Source organism: Canis lupus, chromosome 31 (assembly GCF_003254725.2).
Source record: "Canis lupus dingo isolate Sandy chromosome 31, ASM325472v2, whole genome shotgun sequence".
NCBI lineage: Eukaryota > Metazoa > Chordata > Mammalia > Carnivora > Canidae > Canis > Canis lupus.
Genome location: NC_064273.1, coordinates 31,170,770 through 31,192,289, shown reverse-complemented (window position 1 = coordinate 31,192,289; position 21,520 = coordinate 31,170,770). Strand labels below are relative to the sequence as shown.

Here is a 21,520-nt window from a genome sequence, read left to right as displayed (position 1 = left end):
AAGCCTATGTTGTTGTTCTGTTAAATCTTGTTAGCTACATTTTCAAAGAATCGTATCTTGGCAATCATTTTCTTAAAGGGTGAAAAAAATGTAAGTACTTCCGAAGAATCAACTGAGCAAGCAAACTTACTAATCCTGTGACTAACTTTCCATTAAGCCAGATAACAGCCATGTAAAATATATATATTTTTGCAAGAATATAGCTGACCCAAAGGAGGGAAAAATAGCAAATTCCAGAAACAACTGCTACATAAATATTCACAAACTGAGACATGCTCTATATTGCCGCTATCGTTTAAGCAAGGTTTCTTGAGGCTAAATGATTGACAGAGTCTCTTCTTGAGTGTAAAATACACGTACACACTCACGCACGCACACACTCTCTCAAGATGAGCTCAGTTTTTAGAGTCTTAATGGAGCAGTCTTAGTCTCCTAAATAGAAGTGGTAATTAATAGATTTTAAAATGAGCTCAACTTGAGGATCAATGGACAGCTTTAGTTTCCAAAATATAATTTGAATATAGAATTCTTTAAAAGTAGTATCTGAAGAGTAAGCCATCATATATATTTTTTTATTTTATTACAAGATATTTTAAAATTTGGGCAGATACAATTAGGACAGAAAACCAGCTTCATACCAAAAATACACTTTCAATTACTTTATCAAGCAAATAAAAACAACCTTCATTTATTTGCTTTTTCTAGAAGTTAATGTACAGTAAAAATTTAATATTGTATATGAAAGACATGTAATTAAGCATACATATAAAAGAAACATGTATTGAATGTTCAGAAACAAAAGTAAAAATAAATAGCAATGGTAAAACTTTGAAAAAAATAATGCACATTTCAGTTGTGGAAAATACGATTCTTAATTATATATACATAGTTATAATTAATAGAAAGCCATCTCTTTAAAATTGCACAAACATGGGACCAATAAAGCATAATTTTTATGGCATGTAACACTATAATCCTAGGGCAGTTTGCTGTTTACCTCCAGGACATAAAACACTTAGGTCTGTAATTTAATGAAAGGTATGCCGTACTGTTTGAGAAAGATTGTCTTCCTCAACTCTCATTAACCTGTAGTAATCCTACAAAAGGTTGTACAGGAAATTTCACAAAAAGAAATATTAAACGATTATTGTGCCCACTCCATGCTGACTACACAGCCAAAAATGGGCTTCAAAGTAAATGTGGTGGGACATTTAGTATTTTTGATGCCAGTATATTTTTATACTAAAGATCATTTCTTTGTTCTATAAAAACACTGCGTTTAACCATGATTGGCAATCTCAGCACAAGGAAAATCCTGGCAAAATGGATTGAGAATTTCTGCTTACCTTATTTCCATGAATAAAATATTTCAGCAGGTAAGAATTTATAGAAAAGAAACATTAATGTTCAATTCACTTACAACTTATCTTATCAGGAGCGTAATTCCATTTTTAAAAAATCCTGTTTAAACTTCTCTGTAAGAAAATCAAAGGTAACATTCCCATTTGTATTATGGCACAGCCCTCGCTTCAGAGAAAAATACACTTTGGGAACCAGAAAAAATTGCACAAAGGTTAGGGGTAACCTGAAAAGCTCTTGGTGAAAAACACTTAAGTCCTCTAGGGTAATAAAAAAATATGTGCAGACTTAATTACAAGTATTTACACTTCAAAACAGAATCATGAGTTAGCTGTTCAGCTGCTCAGTTAAGAACGATTTGCAGGCATTTCAAAAGGTGTGACCGTGTGCCCACAGTATCTGTGACCACACTTGAATGCATAGAATACAGTAAGATCATGGTTCTTCAGCCTGTCACCTGTCATATCTATAAAACAAAATGGTTTCAACTCTGAAAGCTATACAACCACAGGACCAAGCAAATCTTTTTATTATCTCACATAAAATAGACCTTAAGTACTACTGATTTCACTCATTTGTTCGACAACTTGTCCTAAAATTTCATCAACCACATCAACGTCGTAATTCACTTGCTGAAGATCGAGATCAGGTACAATCATGGCCAACAGCTGTCCTACGTTAACTCGAAGAGATCGGAGTTTGAGGCTGCAGATACAAATATTACATCGATTAGGTGAGCGTTGTAACACAGTTTAATATTCATCTGGGGCCTCAAATTTAAGTGAAACATGAATTCGCTTACTTTAATAATCCATAATTTAACTTAATAATTACTTACCAAGAGATAAATTACTTACCAAGAGATAAATAGTATTTATACTTACCAAGAGATAAATAGTATTTATCTCTTGGTAAGTAGACTGTTTCATCAACTGCTGGCTCTGTTTGGTTCTAACTAATACGACTTTAACTTGCTATTGGAGAAAACATGGACTGGTAAAATACATATAATTAATTACGAGGTGTGATTTAAAATATAAAATATTGTTACCTGAAAAACAGCAGTGATAAACTAGTGAGAACACTGGTCTCAGAATAAGAATGCCTCTCCTTCAATTTCAGCCTCTGAGGAAAATAAAACTGAACTGTTCTCTAAAATGTGTTCTTTGAGATATCTACCCTTGTGTAAGAGGAAAGAGAAATGGTTCTATGATCAGATAAGCTTACAAAACTCTTGGCTAAATAATGTAAAACAAGTTTTGTAAATCAAGATTTCTCTGAACCTTTCAATATGCTATAGTTCACTGATAATCCATTTTACTGTGCATTTATAGGGAATAGTGTTTTGCTAAAAACATTGGGAATCCCTGGATTAGATGATCATTACCCTTCCTTCCATATTTATATACATATATCTGAATATCAACATCCTAGACTTTACTTTTTATTTTAAGCAGGCTTCATGCCCAGCATGGACATGCCCATCATGGAGCCCATCATGGCACCCAAACTCACGACCCTGAGATCAAGACTTGAGCTGACATCAAAATGCACAACCAACTGAGCCACCCAGGTGCCCCCAACACCCTAGACTTTTTAAAGACCTATGACTATTCAGCAGCCTTTGCTTCAAAGACTGAGTGAAACTTAGGAACTGAATGCTGGTTGCTCTTATTCTGTTCCTCACCCAAATATAAGCAGCCCACATTTAGCTTCGATACTGATCTAAGGCAGAAATGTCTGAAGAGCCAAGATGCTCATCCCTAAGTTGACAATGCACAGTAATATATGATTTTAAACATGTTTTGTGAGCTTGGATCCTAAGATTCCTTTGCCCCATGGATAAAATTTTACATCATTCCCACTCCAGCCACGTTCTGTCCAAGCTTCCCCACTCATCTTTGATCAGAGGTCCAGGGTTCAAACACTTTTCTGCTTTGCTTTCCAGAAGTTATTAACCATCCTACAGCCTTACCAAGAATGTCCCCTTTGTTGTAACCACAATCTTTTATCTTTATGAAAAGTACACAAAAGACTAATATGACCCAAGGATCCTCTTACATCTTTTTTAAGTCTTTCGATTGTCCTGGCTAATTTCTCCTATCTACTGGACATGCCACAGATTCTTATTTCTAGTGAACCGAACAGCACTGTCCAGGAGAAATACTGCAAGCTCCCTAACCAATTTAAAATGTTCACATAGTTATGGTAAAAAAAAAAAAAAAAAAAAAAGTAAATGCAACTGTAAATTTAATGGCAGTTTTACATTTACCCAATGTAACTAAAATATTATTTCATCACATAATCAAAATATATTATTTAATGAAGTATTTTACATTCTTTTTCTTACTAAAGCTTCAATATTTTTATTTTACACTTAAAGCACATCTCAAATCAGACCAGCCAGATTTCAAGTGTCAGTAGCCACATATTCGTATACTATTTTGGAAAGCACAGGTTTAAAAGATCAGTTAAAATAAATGAATGAATGATCAACAGTTACTTAAAGGTCAGTGTGCAAGAGAAGTACCTGAAACTGTTTAAAAGTTCCCAATTTGGGGCACCTGGGTGGCTCAGTGGTTGAGCATCTGCCTTTGGCTCAAGTTGTGATCCCATGATCCTAGATCCCACATCAGGCTCCCTGCAGGAGCTTCTCCATCTGCCTATGTCTCTGCCTCTCTATCTCCCACAAATAAATAAATAAAACCTTTAAAAAAAAAAAGTTCCCAATTTAATAAACTGCATTGCAGGCCAAGGATCTGCATCTCTACAAGCACCAGAGATGCTTGTGGTTCTCATTTTGAAAAACACCACCTGGTATTTTCTTCTGACCTTACCCCTCTAGGCTTTCGTGTACTGCTCTACTTCATTTCCATGAGCAGATTTACTGAAATCCTTTATTTTTTATTTGTTTTTTAAGATTTTATTTATTTATTCGTGAGAGACACACAGAGAAAGAGAGGCAGAGACACAGGCAGAGGGAGAAACAGACTCCATGTAGGGAGCCCAACGTGGGACTCGATCCTGGGTCTCCAGGATCACACCCTGGGCTGCAGGCAGCACTAAACCGCTGAGCCACCAGGGCTGCCCTACTGAAATCCTTTAAAAACTTAACCGGGCACCTGGGTGGCTCAGTGGTTGAGCCTTTGGCTCAGATCATGATCCTGGTGTCCGGGGACACAGTCCCACATCAGGATCCCCGCAGGAAGCCTGCTTTTCCCTCTGCCTGGGTCTCTGCCTCTCATGAATAAATAAAATCTTAAAAAAAAAAAAAAAAAACAAAACTTAAAAAACAAGGTAATATAATTGAGGTCAGGATGGTGGAAGATTATTTCTCAATGATGGTGCCTTTTAGGTCTGAAGTCATACTCTATGAGCAGGAAGAGCTGCCTCCTTTTAGTTCTTAATGGCTACTTTCTGATGGTAGGTCACCGACATACCACCAGCACCATCATCCTCTCCTATCTGAGCATCTGCCTCCCCCACACTCAAAACTAAAACAAAACCCCAAGCCTGTTTTATATCTTACTGAGTTAGGGTAATCATTCACTTCCTATGTTCCTGTTTTCACAGAACTTCTAACTATTAATCATCTGTACTGCGGCAATTTCTAATAATTCTGTGATTATCTGAAAGTTAACACTGGGGATGACATATAGTAAAATGAGGACAGCAAACCATAAAGAAATGGCAAGTACAAAAGGAAATCCAGGTAGAAAATTAGGTTTCATGGAATAGTCTCCTGTCTTCTAGTCATGGCCAAATTTACCACCTTCTTTGATATCTCACTTTCCACTTTTCCCCACACAGCATTCCAAGCCACTCTAACCAATCAAGTGCTTTATTCTTTCCAAATTCCTATTTCACTTAAGATAAACCTAAACTGGGATCCCTGGGTGGCGCAGTGGTTTAGCGCCTGCCTTTGGCCCAGGGCGCGATCCTGGAGATCCGGGATCGAATCCCACGTCAGGCTCCCGGTGCATGGAGCCTGCTTCTCCCTCTGCCTGTGTCTCTGCCTCTCTCTCTCTCACTGTGTGCCTATCATAAAAAAATAAAAAAAAAAATAAAAAAAAAAGATAAACCTAAACTGCTCATTCTTTGAAGGGTAGTGTTCTTTTGATTGAGCACTATTTGTTTGAGATGTGCTAGCAAGTATTATGCTAACCAGAAGGCAGCCCCAGCGTCATGCCTCATGTGATATTACCTTTCCCCGTCAGTATAATTTACAGATTCTTCTATGTTACTTGAAGTTGAAACATCTGCTCCTAACTGTTGATTTGTGGATTTTAATTGTTCAATTTCAGTTTTCAGTTCTTCACATTGTGAACGGATTTGTGATTTTTCCATTTCCAATAATTCAACCTGAAAAAAAATTTCATAACTGTAAAACTTAAAAATGCTAATGCCAAAGTACTAACTTAAGCTAAGAAATGTAAAGACCCTTCCTTCTGCTTGATGAAAATTACCATCAAAAAAGGGCAAATAGAACACCCACGATGGTTTTCTATCAACAAAATTTCATTTGTTTTGGTTTCTCCTTGACATCCTGTCACATTCAAAGAATACAAAATGTTAATTACCGCTTGACTGAAAACATATGGTATCTAAAAACAGGAAAACCAAATTATAAGTGCCTAAATCATGTTGATGTCAAAGTGGCTTTCATTTCTTGCACACTCAGAGCTCTAAGTTATAACCAAAAGTTCATATTGATTTTTATATATTTTGTCATCTAGCTCCGAGCCAACAGATCAAGATGAATGTTTGAATGAGCTGTTATGTCAGCATTATTTCCAGGAAGAAGGGGCAGTAGATCACCATCCTATTTCCAAATTCTTTAGCAGAAAATCCTTCTTTCAAATACCGCGTTAACATATAAAATACATGTTTTTAAAAGGAGCTATCCAAATGTGAATGGAGGGTATATGCAGAGGTTACTACTTGTCTTCTGACATCTACCATCTTTTCTCCTCCTTCTTCAGTGGAAGAACCCTGAATAGAGACTACACTCCAAGGCATCCATTAGCCAGATGACTAAGTTCTGACAAGTGGAGTATCAGCAACTTTTAGGAAGTGCACACCTCCTCTTTCCTGCTGCTTGGAACATCGATATATGAGAACTGGACCTGGAGGCCACCTCTGACCATAACTGCACACGGAGGAGCAAAGCAACAACATGTAGGAGCCTGCTGTCCCTGATGCCTGTAGAACTATCGCCGTTCTATGGCGCTATCACCGGCCAACAAACCTAATCACAACTAATACAAGGTACATTTATAAAATGAGGACATCATCATCTATATGGTTATTGTAGGGCCTATTAATAATGGAGCGATGTTTTCTATATTAAGCAACTGAGTGGCTCAATGAGAATGAGAACCATATTTTGAGGACAATCCTTCATTACACAGCAATTTCCAGTACACTACAGGAAATTATCATACCCAATTACTACCCATTAAATTCTACCAACATCCATCTCCTCAACACACATTTCCATGTGACCCCGGGAGGACCAGTCCCCAGTTGAGAAGCAGTGGGGCAACAGTCAATACATGGAAATATTTTTAAGTAATTTATCCCAATCTAGCAACTGGCAGTTCTTTGTGATTCAGACGCCTTGGAATTCCCAGGACTCTCATTATGCTGAATAGTACACTCACCTCACTTTTATACTGGTCCCTCTCAACAGTGCATTTGTCTAGCTGTCTAAACACATCATCAAGCTGCACAACCATTTCGTCCACTTCACTTTTGCTTTCATTGCTGGCACACTGACTGCATTCGGCCTTTACATGTTGCAAAGCACCACACTGTTTCTTCAGCCTTTCTATTTCTTCCAAAGCTTGTTGATACTGAGATGCTATATGGTCTGGACTTTCAGATTTGCCATTAATACTTTCAAGTAAAAACACAGCATCAGTTTCAGTAGATTGATGGCAAGTTTCCTTCTTCACGTATTTGTCATTCATTTCCAGTATCCTCTGCTGTAACACTTTGATTTGATCAGTAAACACATTACACTGTCTTTTATAATTTTCTTTTTCTTGGGTAACTAAAAGCAGCTCATTTCTCAGTTCATTCAATTGGCAACTAGCGTCACCCACAGATTTTTCAAAGGTTTCCTGGGTTTCTTGGGTCTTTCCTTCAGCTTCCACACAGGATGGTGGCACAGCTGTATCATTTCGTGCATCTATCTCGTCTTCAAGTGCTTCTTCCTTTTTAACAACTATACTTGGAGCTTCAGTCTGGGTGGCCGCAGTAGTTCCCTGATCACACCTGGAGGATAAGGTGCTTGATGAACCAGTCTGGGCACAAGGTTCTTTATCAGCCACAGGCTCAACCTGATGACCACTTTGCTCGATGTGACTCTGTTCTGACTTCACTTCAATGTCATGATCTACTGCAGGTTTGGGAGTACTGTTTTCTTCTAATATGATGACGTCTTCATCATCATCATCTTTATAAGTTGCATTTTCAAATGCTTGATTATTCAATCTCCGAGTCTTTGTATTCAAAATTGATGAACGAGTAGAAAGTCTCCGTTTTAGGCTGGAAAAAAAATTAATATATAAAATATAAGACAAGAAAATAGAGAAAGAAACAAAATAGATGACCTTGCAGTAATCTATCTTGAAATTCTGAGAAATGTCCATGCTCACTTAAAACAATGGTTACACAGTACTGTTCAAGAATTTAAGGAAGTAGAGAGGATTTTCTCCTGTACAGCTGAGGAAAAAGACTACTAGGTTGCTTTAAAGTACCTGCTCTACAAACTGCCAAACATCCCTTCCCTTCCTGTCCTCTGGGCATGTCAGTGTATACACAGCCAAATGGGAATGCCATTACCCACCCAGGTCTGCTTTTTGCGTTCCAGTGCTCAATGAATGGCTATGCCACTCCTGTTTGCTCATTAATTTTTACCAACGCTCAGTGATCAGAGGTGGGCCACAAACTAAACCAGCATGCCCTATCCTTTCTACTTTCCTGGCATTAAAAACTGCCTCATTTTCCTCATCGGCTTAGCTTAGTTTTCTATGAATTAAACACCAGTGGATACTTTTTGCTCCCCCTCAGAGGGTTATCTGTACTGGTTTATTGTCTGGGCCCTATGTGTTTAGCCCTCCTAGTTCCTCCACCTCAAGAAAGGTTCTTCTCTTTCTTGGGTTTACTCTCATAAATCAAAGGGGCACAATCTCCAATAAAATCTTGAGAAAGGGTACACAGGACATAAAAAATGTGATAGTTTACATGATGATAGTATCTTTATTCACTTCTCAATTTTATTGCTGGCTTGGTTTTTATATAGACTTCCAGGTTGGAAATTACTTTTTCAAAACTCTAAAAGCATCATTCCATTGTCATGTACCATATGGTGTTCCTGCCATTCTGATTCCTGATCTTTTCAAAGGTAACCTGGGTTTTCCTCCCTGAAAAAATTATTTTCCCTGGTGTTCTAAAAGTTCATAATGATGTTTCTTAGAATGGATCTTTTTCCAGACATTTTTGCTGTGTATTTAGTGGAAGTCATATGATTTCTTCCCTTTTGCTTCCTCTAATTTCCCATTCTGAAATTTTCTAATTTAGATGTTGACCCTCTTGTACCTTGTCTTTTCCTTTTTCTACCCTCCACCTGCTTATCTTTTCCAAGAAATGTGTGTTCAACCCCTCCCCACCTCCCAGTAAATTCCACAGGGTTTCCTCTGCTCCCTGTTTCAGTTTGTACATCTGGTGATCTCTGCCTATCTTTAGGTTTCAGAGTGAGACTAACTAGAAGCAGTGCGAGCTGGCCCCGTAACGCAAAGGGTGCTCAAACTCAGCACCACCCAGTGCTTTTCCCCTGAGGACCCAATGAGGGCCATCGGGGCCAGAGTTCTCACCCTTTAGTACTCACTTTCCCTTAGCCCTCCTCTTAAAACACCCACATCTTCAGCAGTCAAAGTGCTCCAGAAGGAAAACATTCTACATTCTGACAGAGGAGGAAAAGCCACATGGCCAGACTTGGCAGGCTGTAAAGAGGTCTAGAGAACTATTCTTCCTTAACGAACCTTTTATTCTCACCCATCTTCTACCTTAAGAAGTACCCAATGCTTCGAAGTTTGGAGCATGCCTGGGGTTCCATGGAGTTAATTATGTAACTGGTAGCTACTCTATTATTTTCTTACCAAGCTAATTCCTATCTATCTTTTCCAAGACTTAGTTTAGGTACCACCTTTCCACAGTCTTTGGCTTTATTTTGAAAGATCTAATTAAAAAAAAAAAAAAGCTTTTATTTTTCTCAAATTCAAATTTTAAATTCTTCAGGCTTTAAAAATTAATAAAAAATTTCTCTCTTCTCTTCTACTTGGATGGACTAAGTCACTTTAAAGAATAAATTCTAGGGGCAGCTGGGTGGCTCAGTCTGTTAAGTGTAGGACTCTGGATTTGGGCTCAGGTCATGATCTTAGCGTTGTGAGATCGAGCCCCGCATTGGGCTCAGGTTGGACGTAGAGCCTGTTTGAGATTCTCTCGCTCTCCTTCTCACTCTGCCTCTCCCTCCTTAAAGAAAAAAAGAATAAGTTCCATTATCTGTAAACTTTACAGATTTTACTTTTTCTTACGTTGTTTAGAACCATCTTTAAGAAGAAAAACAAGAATATTATGGAGATTAGTTAAAAAAAAAAAAACAACTCACACAAATTTTTAGTGAAGTCGCAATCCAGCCCCCAAATATGAAGGTTACAAACAGTGAACTATTTTAGAACATACCCTTCTGATGTATATATGCATAAAAGCAGTTATTTCTAATCCTTCTGGACACCAAAAATCCCTTTGAGATTTTTTTTTAATGATTTTGAGACGGAGTGCACAAGTAGGGGGAGGAGCAGAGAGAGAAGCAGACTCCCCACTGAGCAGGGAGCCCTAACTCAGAGGTTGATCCCATGACCAACTGAGCCACCCAAGCGCCCCCCTCAACCCTTTGAGAATTTAATGAAAGGGTTACAAAACCTCTCAGAAAATCCCATTCCACTATCTCAGGGAACCTAGTTTCAATGTTTATCTTTCAACAAAAAGACTTAGTGTAGTCAGATTCCTCAGTTTGCTGGCATCATGTTTTCTCCTTCACCTGTATTCATTCTATTCCCTATGAATGGGCCCCCTGCAAAGAGTATTTCAATCTTTCAATCTCGGGAACCAAACCAAGTACCATCTCATCACAAAACCTTCCCTGACCATTCCAGTCCAGAGAGCTAATTGTTCAATTTTCATATCACTCATACATTTCTTTCTTCCTTCTCCATCTACTCATTCAAAATATAGAGCTTGCCACAAGCTAAGAACTTCTAGGTCACAGGTAACATTATAGCATTGTATCATTAATTGCTTCCTGTTTTTCTTTACATAAGATATTGGCAATTTTATTTTATTTATTTATTTTTTTTTTAAAGATTTTATTTATTTATTCATGATAGTCACACAGAGAGAGACAGAGAGGCAGAGACACAGGCAGAGGGAGAAGCAGGCTCCATGCACCGGGAGCCCGACGTGGGACTCGATCCCGGGTCTCCAGGATCGCGCCCCGGGCCAAAGGCAGGCACCAAACCGCTGCGCCACCCAGGGATCCCGATATTGGCAATTTTAAAAGCAGAAATTTTCATACTATCCAGAATTTCATAGAGGTGAAAATTTGATCAAATTCCACAATGAATACAATTGATATTTTAAAAATTGATTAAATAGGTGACGTAAGTGGGGCAGCAGCAGGTTTAGATAATAAAAGCAAATTAACTTATCCTTAAGACTTTTTACATGCATATACACTACAACTTCTCAGAAGTGCATTACTGCCAAAGGCTCTGTTTAATATTTATTCCCTAAATGGAAAAACATATTTTAGCCACTGACTTGTTGTTCTCAGGTTCAGACTGGGGTGAACCTCGATGATTATTTATAAGTCTCGGTGCATAAGTATTTGCCACTTCTGAAAGATGTCCTCTTGGAACACTTTCCTTCACAGGAGAAAAGCTTTGACCTGACACGGGGGGTGTCCGAAATAAGAGTTCAGCGTTAATCTGTTGGAAGAAAAAAAATTGATCCTAAAGGTCTTTTTTTTTTTTCTACTATGCCATGCCCCTAAACATGAGATATTATTTTCCCTTTTCCCCATATCCCAGAAAACATTGAGAACTATCCTAAAGATGTAAATTCTTTATGCTACACCAAGAAGCCACAAATAGGCCAATAATCAAATCCAACCTGCAAGTGAGTGGAAGAATGATTCTGCATTTTTAAAAGGTGTAAACAAAACAACAAAACAAAGAATATACAACAAGAGACTGTATATGGCCCACAAAGCAAGTACTTACTATCTGGTCTTTTACGGCAAGATTTACTGCCTGTACTATATATACAGGACTTACTAAAATACAATTAAAAATTCTTTTTTCTGGGGCACCTGGGTGGCTCAGTCAATTGAGCATCTGCCTTTGGCCTGGGTCATCATCTCAGGGTCCTGGGATCAAGCCCTATATCAGGGAGCCTACTTCTCCTTCCACCTTTGCCCCTCCCCTAGTTAAAAAAAAGATTTAAATAAATCTTTTAAAAAATTCATTTTTCAAAAAAAAAATTTCATTTTTCTAAGAGAAAGAAATTGAAAATAAAGTCAAAGATAATGCCTTTAGAATAAGTAAGCCCATTATTCTTTTTCACTCCATTCTTAAGATTTTATTTATTTGAGAGAGAGAGAGATAGAGATAACAAGAGCACAAGTGGGGAGGAGAGGGAGAAGCAGGCTCTCCACTAAGCAAGGAGCCCCACCCGGGGCTCAATCCCAGGACCCCAGGATCATGACCTGACCCGAAGGCAGATGTTTAACTGACTGAGCCACCCAGGTGCCCCCTTTTCAATCAACTCTGTTCTCACCTCAAAACCTTCACCCTTTACATAAGAAAACATTTCAATATAACTAAATGCAAACACACATCTGCAGTAAACCAGAACTTCCTTACGTAAGTACAACTGCCTACCCATATACTCAGAAAAAGCTCTTTAACACCAGAAAGCACCAGTAAGGAAGAGACTGGTCAACAAAGAGAAAAACACTGTAGCTTTGGTCCAGGTTAGTACTAGAACATGGCTCCCCAAGGCTTCCTCCCCAAGGCTTCCTGTGATCTTTTCCTTAACTGCCTATGTGACAGTAAGATTCTTTTTTTTTTTTTCCTGTTTTTCTAGGGGAGGGGCAGAGGGAAAAAGAAGGGGAGTGAGAATCCCAAGCAGGCTCCATGCCCAGCACAGAGCTCGACTTGGGGTTCCATCTCACAACCCTGAGATCACCTGAGCCAAAAATCAAAGAGTCGGATGCCTAATTGAATGAGCCACCCAGGTACCCAATAGTAAGATTCTTAATGCCTGCCTATCCTCAGAAGATGTCACTATATAGGGTAAGATTGAACAGTTTTTGAATGAAGTTGTTGGGCTAGGAAGGAGGACAAGGAGGGATGTAAGAAAAGGAGTATGTGAACTGAATAAACAAAATCACTTCAATTTGTTATATAACTCCTAAGCTTTAAAACTATTTGTTAAACTAGCCACTACCCAATATAAGACACAGATATAAAATGGAAGGTTTCATTAATTACCCGAGGGATCATTTCTGGTTGTCTGATCCTGAATTTTTCCTTGTCTCTGAAGAAAGAAAAAACACAAAAGATGAGAAAAGTTAATATATTTAAATTTAATTATTTTTCAATTTGGTTTCACAATGACATACTTGCCATTTTACTACTGAGTCACTTAGATATGTATACTAAACTTTGCTTCAATTTCATTTCATTATCATCAGTGGCAAGCCCTTAGGCAGGGAAATGCTTTCCACCTCTTATCTCAGTAATGCCCAATGTGTGCCTTAAGCTTTCCACCCTGACCAGCATTATTCTCAGACCCAGGTTTCTAATTAGCCTTTTTATTCACAGTCCTGCTAATGGATCTTCAAAAACCATGCTCTAAATCGAAACTGCCTAGAAGTTCTGCATGAACTCAGCCTCTGTGTGCACACTAGCCTACAGTTCACCAGGGCTATCATTCAATGCCCAGCTTCTCTCTTCCTTCATTTTCCATCATGCCCACTCATATATTTGCTCTAAAGATGAACCAATCACCATTTCCTATACATTCGTATCTAACCCATCCTTCAAGACCTATTACTGATCCGTATTTCCCTTCCCATCCCCAACCAGAAGTCATCTCTCCTTATAGGCTTCCCAACAGGACTGGTTTATGCCTTCTAGTACTCGTCAGCTTCTCATTAGTAATGCACATATCTCACTTTCTCTGTTAAGACTAAAAGCTCATGGTGGGCAATGCTCACTTACAATTCATCTGTGTGTGACTCAAAAAAAGACAAACTATTCTGTATGCAAGCTATCTTGCAGATAAGACAGCATTACATAGTAGGTAAAAAAAAAAAAGAGCAGATATCCACGGTATAAAACTTAAAAAACCCCAAAACCCAAAAAAGTACACAATATTATACATCCACATCATAATTTTTTGGGGTCATAATCTTTTCTGGGTTGTACTAGCTTGATCTTGGAGAAGCATCAACTAATGCTGCACAGCCTCCGCTGTTAATAAATTGGGCATTATTTCCCCATCACACATTAGTACAACACTCACTTCTTTTTGTAGGTTTTTTCATAAGTAGGATGCACCAAATCCTCATCTTCAGGTTCTTCTGGAACATCACAATTTCTAGTCAGAAAAATCACATGGGAATAACACGTCACCAGCGCCTATTCATACATCTTGAATAGTACTTTCTGCCTTTCCAAAAAGGGTACTACCAACTATATGGTACCTGAACTGTGGGTCAGGGTTATTGGAGCAATACCATTTTTCTGGAAGCTGATCTATTCCATCTGGTAATTTCCGCCACTTTAGACAAGAATCACATTGAACCCATGTCTGATCAGGACGTTTCCTACAACAAAATATTAGTATGAAATCATATTAGTATGAAAATACAGATGCTAAGCACACTTCATTAGATCTTCTACATCATTTCTACTACAAAATGCCTTTATTATTTAATTCTGTTTCTGAAACATCTGACATAATTATTGTACAGCAAGTTACGTTTTTAAAAACAATTTTGGAAAAAAAAATTTTGGGTTACCTTCAAAAGGTTAAAGCTAACAGGCCAATTTAAACAAAGAGACTTAAATGTCTTGCTTAATAGCATATTATTCAAATTGTTCTCTGGAAATAAAAACTCAAACAACTTAAGATTCCAAAAGCCTTGCTCTGAAATTCACATCAAGAGAGCATTTACAATGTCTAATCTCCTATATTTATTAGCACAAAAAACACTCAAGTAACAGAAAATGGACAAGCTGTTATTGCTATAACTTAAGCAATTTTAATAACTCTTATATTATTAGCCACCACTATATCTCTGAATACCTAGAATCTGTATATTCTTTTAGTTTATAAAATGCTTTATAGTTTTATCATTTGATAATTACAATGATGCTATGAAGAATTTAGGTATTCATTTAACATTTCATTTAACATTTATTAACAATTCACTGAATAAATGAAGACTACATCTTAATACCAGTACTTTTTAAAATCTAATTTCTAAAAAATGCATTTACAGTTACATAAATCTCAAACGATCCAGAAATGTATTTATTTATTTATTTTGGGCGGGGGGGGGGGGGGGCAGAAGGAGAAGCAAAGACAGAATCTCAAGCAGGCTCCACACTCAGGGCAGAGCCTGACACAGAGCTCAACCTTACCACCCTGAGATCGTGACCTGAGCCGAAATCGAGTTGGATGGTCAACTGACTGAGCCACACAGATGCCCCAGAAATTTATAAAGAAAATACAAACCCCTGATTTCAGGAGCTATTCATTTTTTTAAACCCTGGCATAGTTTTCTATGCTTACAGAATGATGCATGTGTATATATGGACACTTTAAAAAAATAAAATGGGAAATTAATACATTGAATTCCATCTTTTTTTGTTCTTCATTATGTATCTTCGTCATCTTTTCATCAGTACACACAATTATTATTCATTCATTCACAGAATTGGTACCGTGTACTACCGTGTTACTGAATGCCTGTCAGGTATATTTTATTGTCTTAAAACTCCAGGAAGTGAGTGCTACTAATGTTCCCAATTTCCAAGTCAAAAAATGGAAGCTTATTAAGAGGCCAAGTAACATGTTCAACGTCACATCATTCTTTAAGCCAGAACTAGAATCTGACTTTAGACTCATGATACTATTACACAAGACCAGGGTTTTTCAAACTATGAGATACAACTCATTAGTGGATCATGAAATCAATTTAATGGGTTAAGATGTACATTTTTTTAAATGAAGTAAATATCAGCATGCAGCATATAGCTTAAGTACTGCTTTGAGAATCTTCTGTGTATATGTATAAATGTATACATTCACTGGCTTATTTCACATGTTGTGCTGACTGGACTTGCAGAATTTACTTCTTACTCTGGCTTAGTTCAAAGTTTGCGTACCATCACTACACCCTCCAATATCACTTCTCGATATTAGAGTGGGTTGCTTTTCTTTAATGTACTTACTGAATATCTTCAACTGGCAAATTTAGAGGATACTCTGAATTTTTCTTCACTTTCATTTCATTCCAGTAATCATTCAGCTTTTCTCCTAGTGCTGCTATTGTCAGTCTAAAAAAAAAAAAAAATCACACAACCAACTTAAGAAAAATAAAAAAAGATAAAGCTCAAATCTACGTCAAACACTGAGGAGCACAAACGACTTAGTAGTGATCATGTGGACACTACAGACTCAAGATATAGTTAATAAAAAATGCTCTAATGGCAATTTTCTATAAGAACACCTATAAGTTCTTAGAGCAGAGTCAGAATCATCTTTGAAGATACAAATAGTAATATTTCATGACCTCTGTTGAGAAAGTATGTTGCAGACCAATTAGTGGGGAACCACAGGCTCTCTGAATTTCAACCCCAATAGATAAACTTGTATGCTTCAATTTTCAAATTAGAACTCAGACTTTCAGTTTATAAAGTCCAGAAATCATTATCAGCAAGCATACTTCAAAATAGCCTCTGTCCCACAATTAAGACTGTTGCTTCTTCCCCAGTAAGATATTAATAAAAAGGATATCAGTGGGATCCAAGGCCATACTTAAGCACTTGAGTTAAGCACCTACTGTCCAGAATTATGCACACCCAAGGTACAGTCACTGTAACATTCTGAATTTAACATAAAGCTTTCAAATATCAAGACTTTCAGTTCTACACTGGCAGACGAACCAGACATTCCTATCCCTACCCATTATCTCCCACTAAATTTTTCTCCACAATCACAGAACATTTAAGAGTCCAAATGAGAATGAATCTTCCCTCCCAGACGTATCTTCCCTGTACCTCACGTTTTCAATTCCTCATTCCTTTCTCTCATCAGTGCTATTCCTCGGTCCAAGAGATGTACCCATTTCTGTTGAGAATATATCAAGGAGTCCAAAGGCAGGGTCACAGAAGTGGGCATTGCTGTTTGGTTCTACTCAGTTCTCAAAATGATCAATTTTCATACCCACCAGCAATGTACAGGAGCTCTAAATCCCCTACATCCTGCCAACGTTCTCTTACTCATTTTAAATAATTTTTCCATTTTGCACATTATGATATTTTTTTGCATCTTGTTTTAAAAATCTGTTTTAACTAAAGTAACAGTTTTGAAAATTTTCTTGTTCCCATTTTTCTGTTTTTGTCTTTCTCATTTTAGGTATAAAATCTTGTTCCCATTTTGTTTTTGTCGTTCTCATTTAGGACTAAATTAGGTATCAATTTTTTGCCTCATTTGAGGTAGGAGTCATATTATCCATACAAATAGCCAATTGACCCAGCATTTTTGGAAAGATGATCATTTTCCTACTATACTATGATGTAATCTTTGTCATAAATCAGGTCACCAATGTATAAAAAGTGGGTGATTATTTAGGGCTTTTCTATTTCACTAGACTGCTTATCTTTTCATTTATACCACACTTAGTTACTGTAGCTTTACAAGCTTTGGTATTTAATAGGGTAAGTTTTCCTGCTTTGTCGTTCTTTTAATGACTTCTAAGACCGATCTTAGGTCTTCTGACTTTCCACATAAAGTTTAGAATAAGCCTATTAATATCAACACCTACACACACTGGCAGGGATTTTTTTAAAAAACCTGAAATTGCATTCAATTATTTTAGAGAAAAACTGACATATTATAATATTCAGCCCTCCAATTCTTGAACCTGACATGTCTACTTATCTGGGACTTAAACTCCACTCCACAGTATTTCATAGTTTTCAGTGTGTATGCTGCATATATTACTGACACTATATATTGACACTTGATTTTTTGGACACTATCCATGACTTGTTAAAAATTTCATGTTCTGAAAAAAAATTTTTTTTAAATTCATGTTCTGGATTTTATTGTTGGTAAACAGAAATACAACAGATTTCTGAATACTTCTCATCCAGCAACCCCAGAATACACACTACTTGTTCCTTTATTAATTCTAAATTTGCAGATTATTTTGGACTTTCTATATACTTAATACTATCTTATATAGAAAAGTCTTATTTCTTTTTACTTTTTCTTTCCTTATTATACTGGCTATTTTCTCAAGAACAATGGTGGAGAGCAGACATCCTTATCTCATTTTCACCCTTAAGGGGAAAGTTATTAACAATTCACCATGAGGAATGACGCTTGGTGCTTCTGTAAATGCTCTGTATTGCTAATATGCCCTTCTATTAATGGTGGGTTTTTTAAGGTGTTCCTTTCCTTCCCTAAATTACAAATGGGCAGAGTACCTGGGTGGCTTAGTCTTTGGCTCAGGTCATGATCTCAAGGTTGTGGGATCAAGCCTGTTAGGCTCTGCAATGAGCGTGGAGCCTGCCTGAGTCTCTTTCCCTCTCCCTCTCCCATCTGCCCCACCCTATGCACGCCACCCCCTCACTCATGCATACCCTTTCTCTCAAATTAAAAGAAGAATTACAATTACAAATGGGTGCTGTGATTTATCAAGTGCTTTTTCTGTACCTATGAAAATAACCATGAGATTTTTCTTTTCTAACATTGGTGTGATGAACTACATTGATTTTTAAATATTAAAACCACCATGTTATCTTGGAATATAATCCAATCAGCTTAACGTACTAATTATCCTTATTATGTATCACTAGACAGTACCTGCTCTTATTTTAATTAAAATTTTTATAACTTGATCATGAGAGAAACGGGACATAAATTTCCTTTCTTGTAATGTATTCAAAAGTTCACTACCAAAGTTACATGCCCTCATAAAACCTTTAAGATTGTGTAAGACCAGTGCTACTTTCTCCTTAATTGTTTGCACTTAGTATGTGGGAAGTTTTCTAAAAATTGATTTAATTTTAAAGGAACGTGTCCATATCACCTAAGACAGTTAAAAAATTGTTCATGCTATTCCTTTGATGTTTTTGTGTCTGTCTCCTTTTCATTTCTGATATTAATGATTTCTGTTTTCTCCTTTTTTCCCCTTTTATTGCTAGATACCTATATACTTTACTAATCTTATCAGAGAACAAACTTTGGGCTTTTTAATTTTTTTCAGTTATGAACTTATTGTCCCTCAGCTCCAAATCCAGTCTTCTTTGCTCAATTTTATGATTCTGAAGCTTGATTATGTAAACATTTATCCTTTGGCAGCCTGAGGAATGCTGAACTGGATTAACAGGGCAATGAACCTGCTAGGTGATAGTGAGACACGTGTCCTTCAGGTTCTGGTATGTATAATTATAGGACTGGAGCCAAATGGCCCCTAGAGAAGCTCCAGCTGTGCTCTCTAGCCATGCTCTGCCCTCCAGCAGCCCACAACCTCCAGCAGCAGAGATCAGTTCCAGTGTGCCCACATCCTTGGGCAAAGACAGGTCTCCTCTGCAGAATAGCTCCAGTCCACTCAGCCTCTGGCAACAGCAGATCACATCTACAGATCAGCACTGGCCAGGCCTTCTTTTTCTGGCAAGAAACTTGCAGGTAGCCTGTTTCTATGTTTGTCATGACCTCTACAAGATCTGAATCTCTGACTTTAGGGGCAGGGGGCCCTCTCCCAGTTCCTAGTCCTCTTTCTCCATCTTGAGGGAAGTTGGTCTTTTATATCATTAGTTCTGGACACCTACTGTCCTCTTTTACTCCTCGTAATCACTCTCTACTCTCCCAGTTAATAATCCTTTACATTAATTTATCACTGTTCAACTAACAGGAGCAGCCTCTGCCTCAGGAGTGAACTATGAGGACATACCGATTTTCTGTATTATATGTGTTTCCTAATACAACGATTTTGCTTTTTTTATTATCTTCTTCCTTCTACTTTGTTTTAGTAGTTCTTTATTTGAAAAAAAAAAAAAAAAAAGGCCTATGGCATTATCTTTGTCTTTTGCATTCTACTCCATCCTATGTGCTCATTAGGGAAAGTGTGCTTCCTAAATTTACAAGTAAAACTGATGGTCATATTCATTCTATGACTTCTAATCACTCTTAAAAGATCAGAGTACTTCTAAGGTACAGAGGACTAAATAACTTTAAAGTTCCCATTAATAAGCACAAAGTTTGAGGATATTTGTTATACAATAAATGCTGACATCAAGAAAGCAGGAACATCCCCTATTTTTCCTATAAATTTCAGAGATACTTCATCAATAAAGATAGGGAAGAATGTATTTCTATTGGTGATTCCTAGGTTGGGAGAAGATGGCTAAGTGTGTTTTCTATGCAAGCCTCTCACCTACCACTTTTCTTAAAAGTTCTGTAATAAAAAAGCATCCACAAGACAGAAAAAAATTTTCAGCTTAGGAAAAGAGATGAAAGTTATTTCCAAAATAAACTGTAAAAAGTCAGTGACTTAAATAGGTCTCATACCTGTACTCGTTAGTATAATCAAAATCTTGTTTATTATGAGTTGGCTTTAGGAAATTACACTCTATAATTCCCACTACTCCAACACCCATGTTGTTTGCCTAAAAAAGAAAATGGTATTGGTGTTTTAAGCATAAGACATGATGCTCAAAATAATTGCTCTTCCATAAAGATTTATAACTTATATGAAACATTTTCCTACATTTTATGTCATGATTCTTAATGAAATTCAGATTAAAAAACAGTGTTTGGTAGGTAATTTTACTTTCTAGAAGTTAATTCCTAAATATATTAGAGCCTTCCTTAAAAACCACTTCCACTGTTGCCAAATATCCATTTAGATAAATATTATCACCCCAGGGGCAATCCAGATGGCTCAGCGGTTTAGCACCGCCTTCGGCCCAGGGTGTGATCTTGGAGACCTGGGATCGAGTCCCACGTCAGGCTCCCTGCATGGAGCTTGCTTCTCCCTCTGCCTGTGTCTCTGCCTCTCTCTCTCTCATGAATAAATAAATAAAATCTTTAAAAAAAATTATCACCCCAATTTTCTACAAAAGAACGAAGACAACCCTCTATTGGGATGCATTTCTTAAACAGTGGAAACCCCAACTAATTTCTTTCTATATCCACAGTGACCAGCAAAGATTCCAGCAATAAAATTCCAAAAGTTTGCTAGATAAAAATTAAAATCATTTATCAAGTTACACATGCAGTTGCTAATGGTGATGAGATAAAAACCTAGGTCAGTTGGATTCAAGTTATTTTTATTTTTTTTTATTTTTTATTTTTTTATTTTTTTATTTATGATAGTCACAGAGAGAGAGAGAGCGCGGCAGAGACACAGGCAGAGGGAGAAGCAGGCTCCATGCACCGGGAGCCCGACGTGGGATTCGATCCCGGGTCTCCAGGATCGCGCCCTGGGCCAAAGGCAGGCGCCAAACCGCTGCGCCACCCAGGGATCCCTCAAGTTATTTTTAAAAGGGTGCTAGCTAAAATATTGAACTCCAAGTATATGAGTCATATATTCTGATTATTTATATGTGATTAACAAGTGTATTTTGTTCACAATGGTAGCTGAATCTACAGAAGGAAAATGTTAAAATAATAATAAAGTGAACATTTTCATAGACAAAATAATGCAAATCTAATCATTACCGTGCTCTATTAAAAACTACCAGTGGTTCCTTGTCTCATATCATTAATAAACCACAACATCCTTCAATTT

At 37.3% G+C, this 21,520-nt stretch overlaps 1 protein-coding gene across 3 annotated transcripts in view; it reads right to left on the bottom strand.

Annotated features, from left to right (window-relative positions):
• Window positions 1–558: 558 nt before the first annotated feature.
• MORC3 (MORC family CW-type zinc finger 3) overlaps window positions 559–21,520 on the bottom strand; it is a 40,162-nt gene continuing 19,200 nt past the window's right edge. For all 3 annotated transcript variants that reach the window (XM_049104513.1, XM_049104515.1, XM_049104514.1), the window contains exons 9-17: window positions 20,299–20,396; window positions 15,951–16,055; window positions 14,195–14,317; window positions 14,014–14,088; window positions 12,978–13,023; window positions 11,245–11,411; window positions 7,023–7,911; window positions 5,564–5,721; window positions 559–2,064 (exon numbers count right to left, since the gene is read on the bottom strand). In XM_049104513.1, coding sequence (XP_048960470.1) covers window positions 1,911–2,064; window positions 5,564–5,721; window positions 7,023–7,911; window positions 11,245–11,411; window positions 12,978–13,023; window positions 14,014–14,088; window positions 14,195–14,317; window positions 15,951–16,055; window positions 20,299–20,396 — 1,815 coding nt within the window. In that variant the 3' untranslated portion in view covers window positions 559–1,910. The remainder of the gene's footprint in view (window positions 2,065–5,563; window positions 5,722–7,022; window positions 7,912–11,244; window positions 11,412–12,977; window positions 13,024–14,013; window positions 14,089–14,194; window positions 14,318–15,950; window positions 16,056–20,298; window positions 20,397–21,520) is intronic.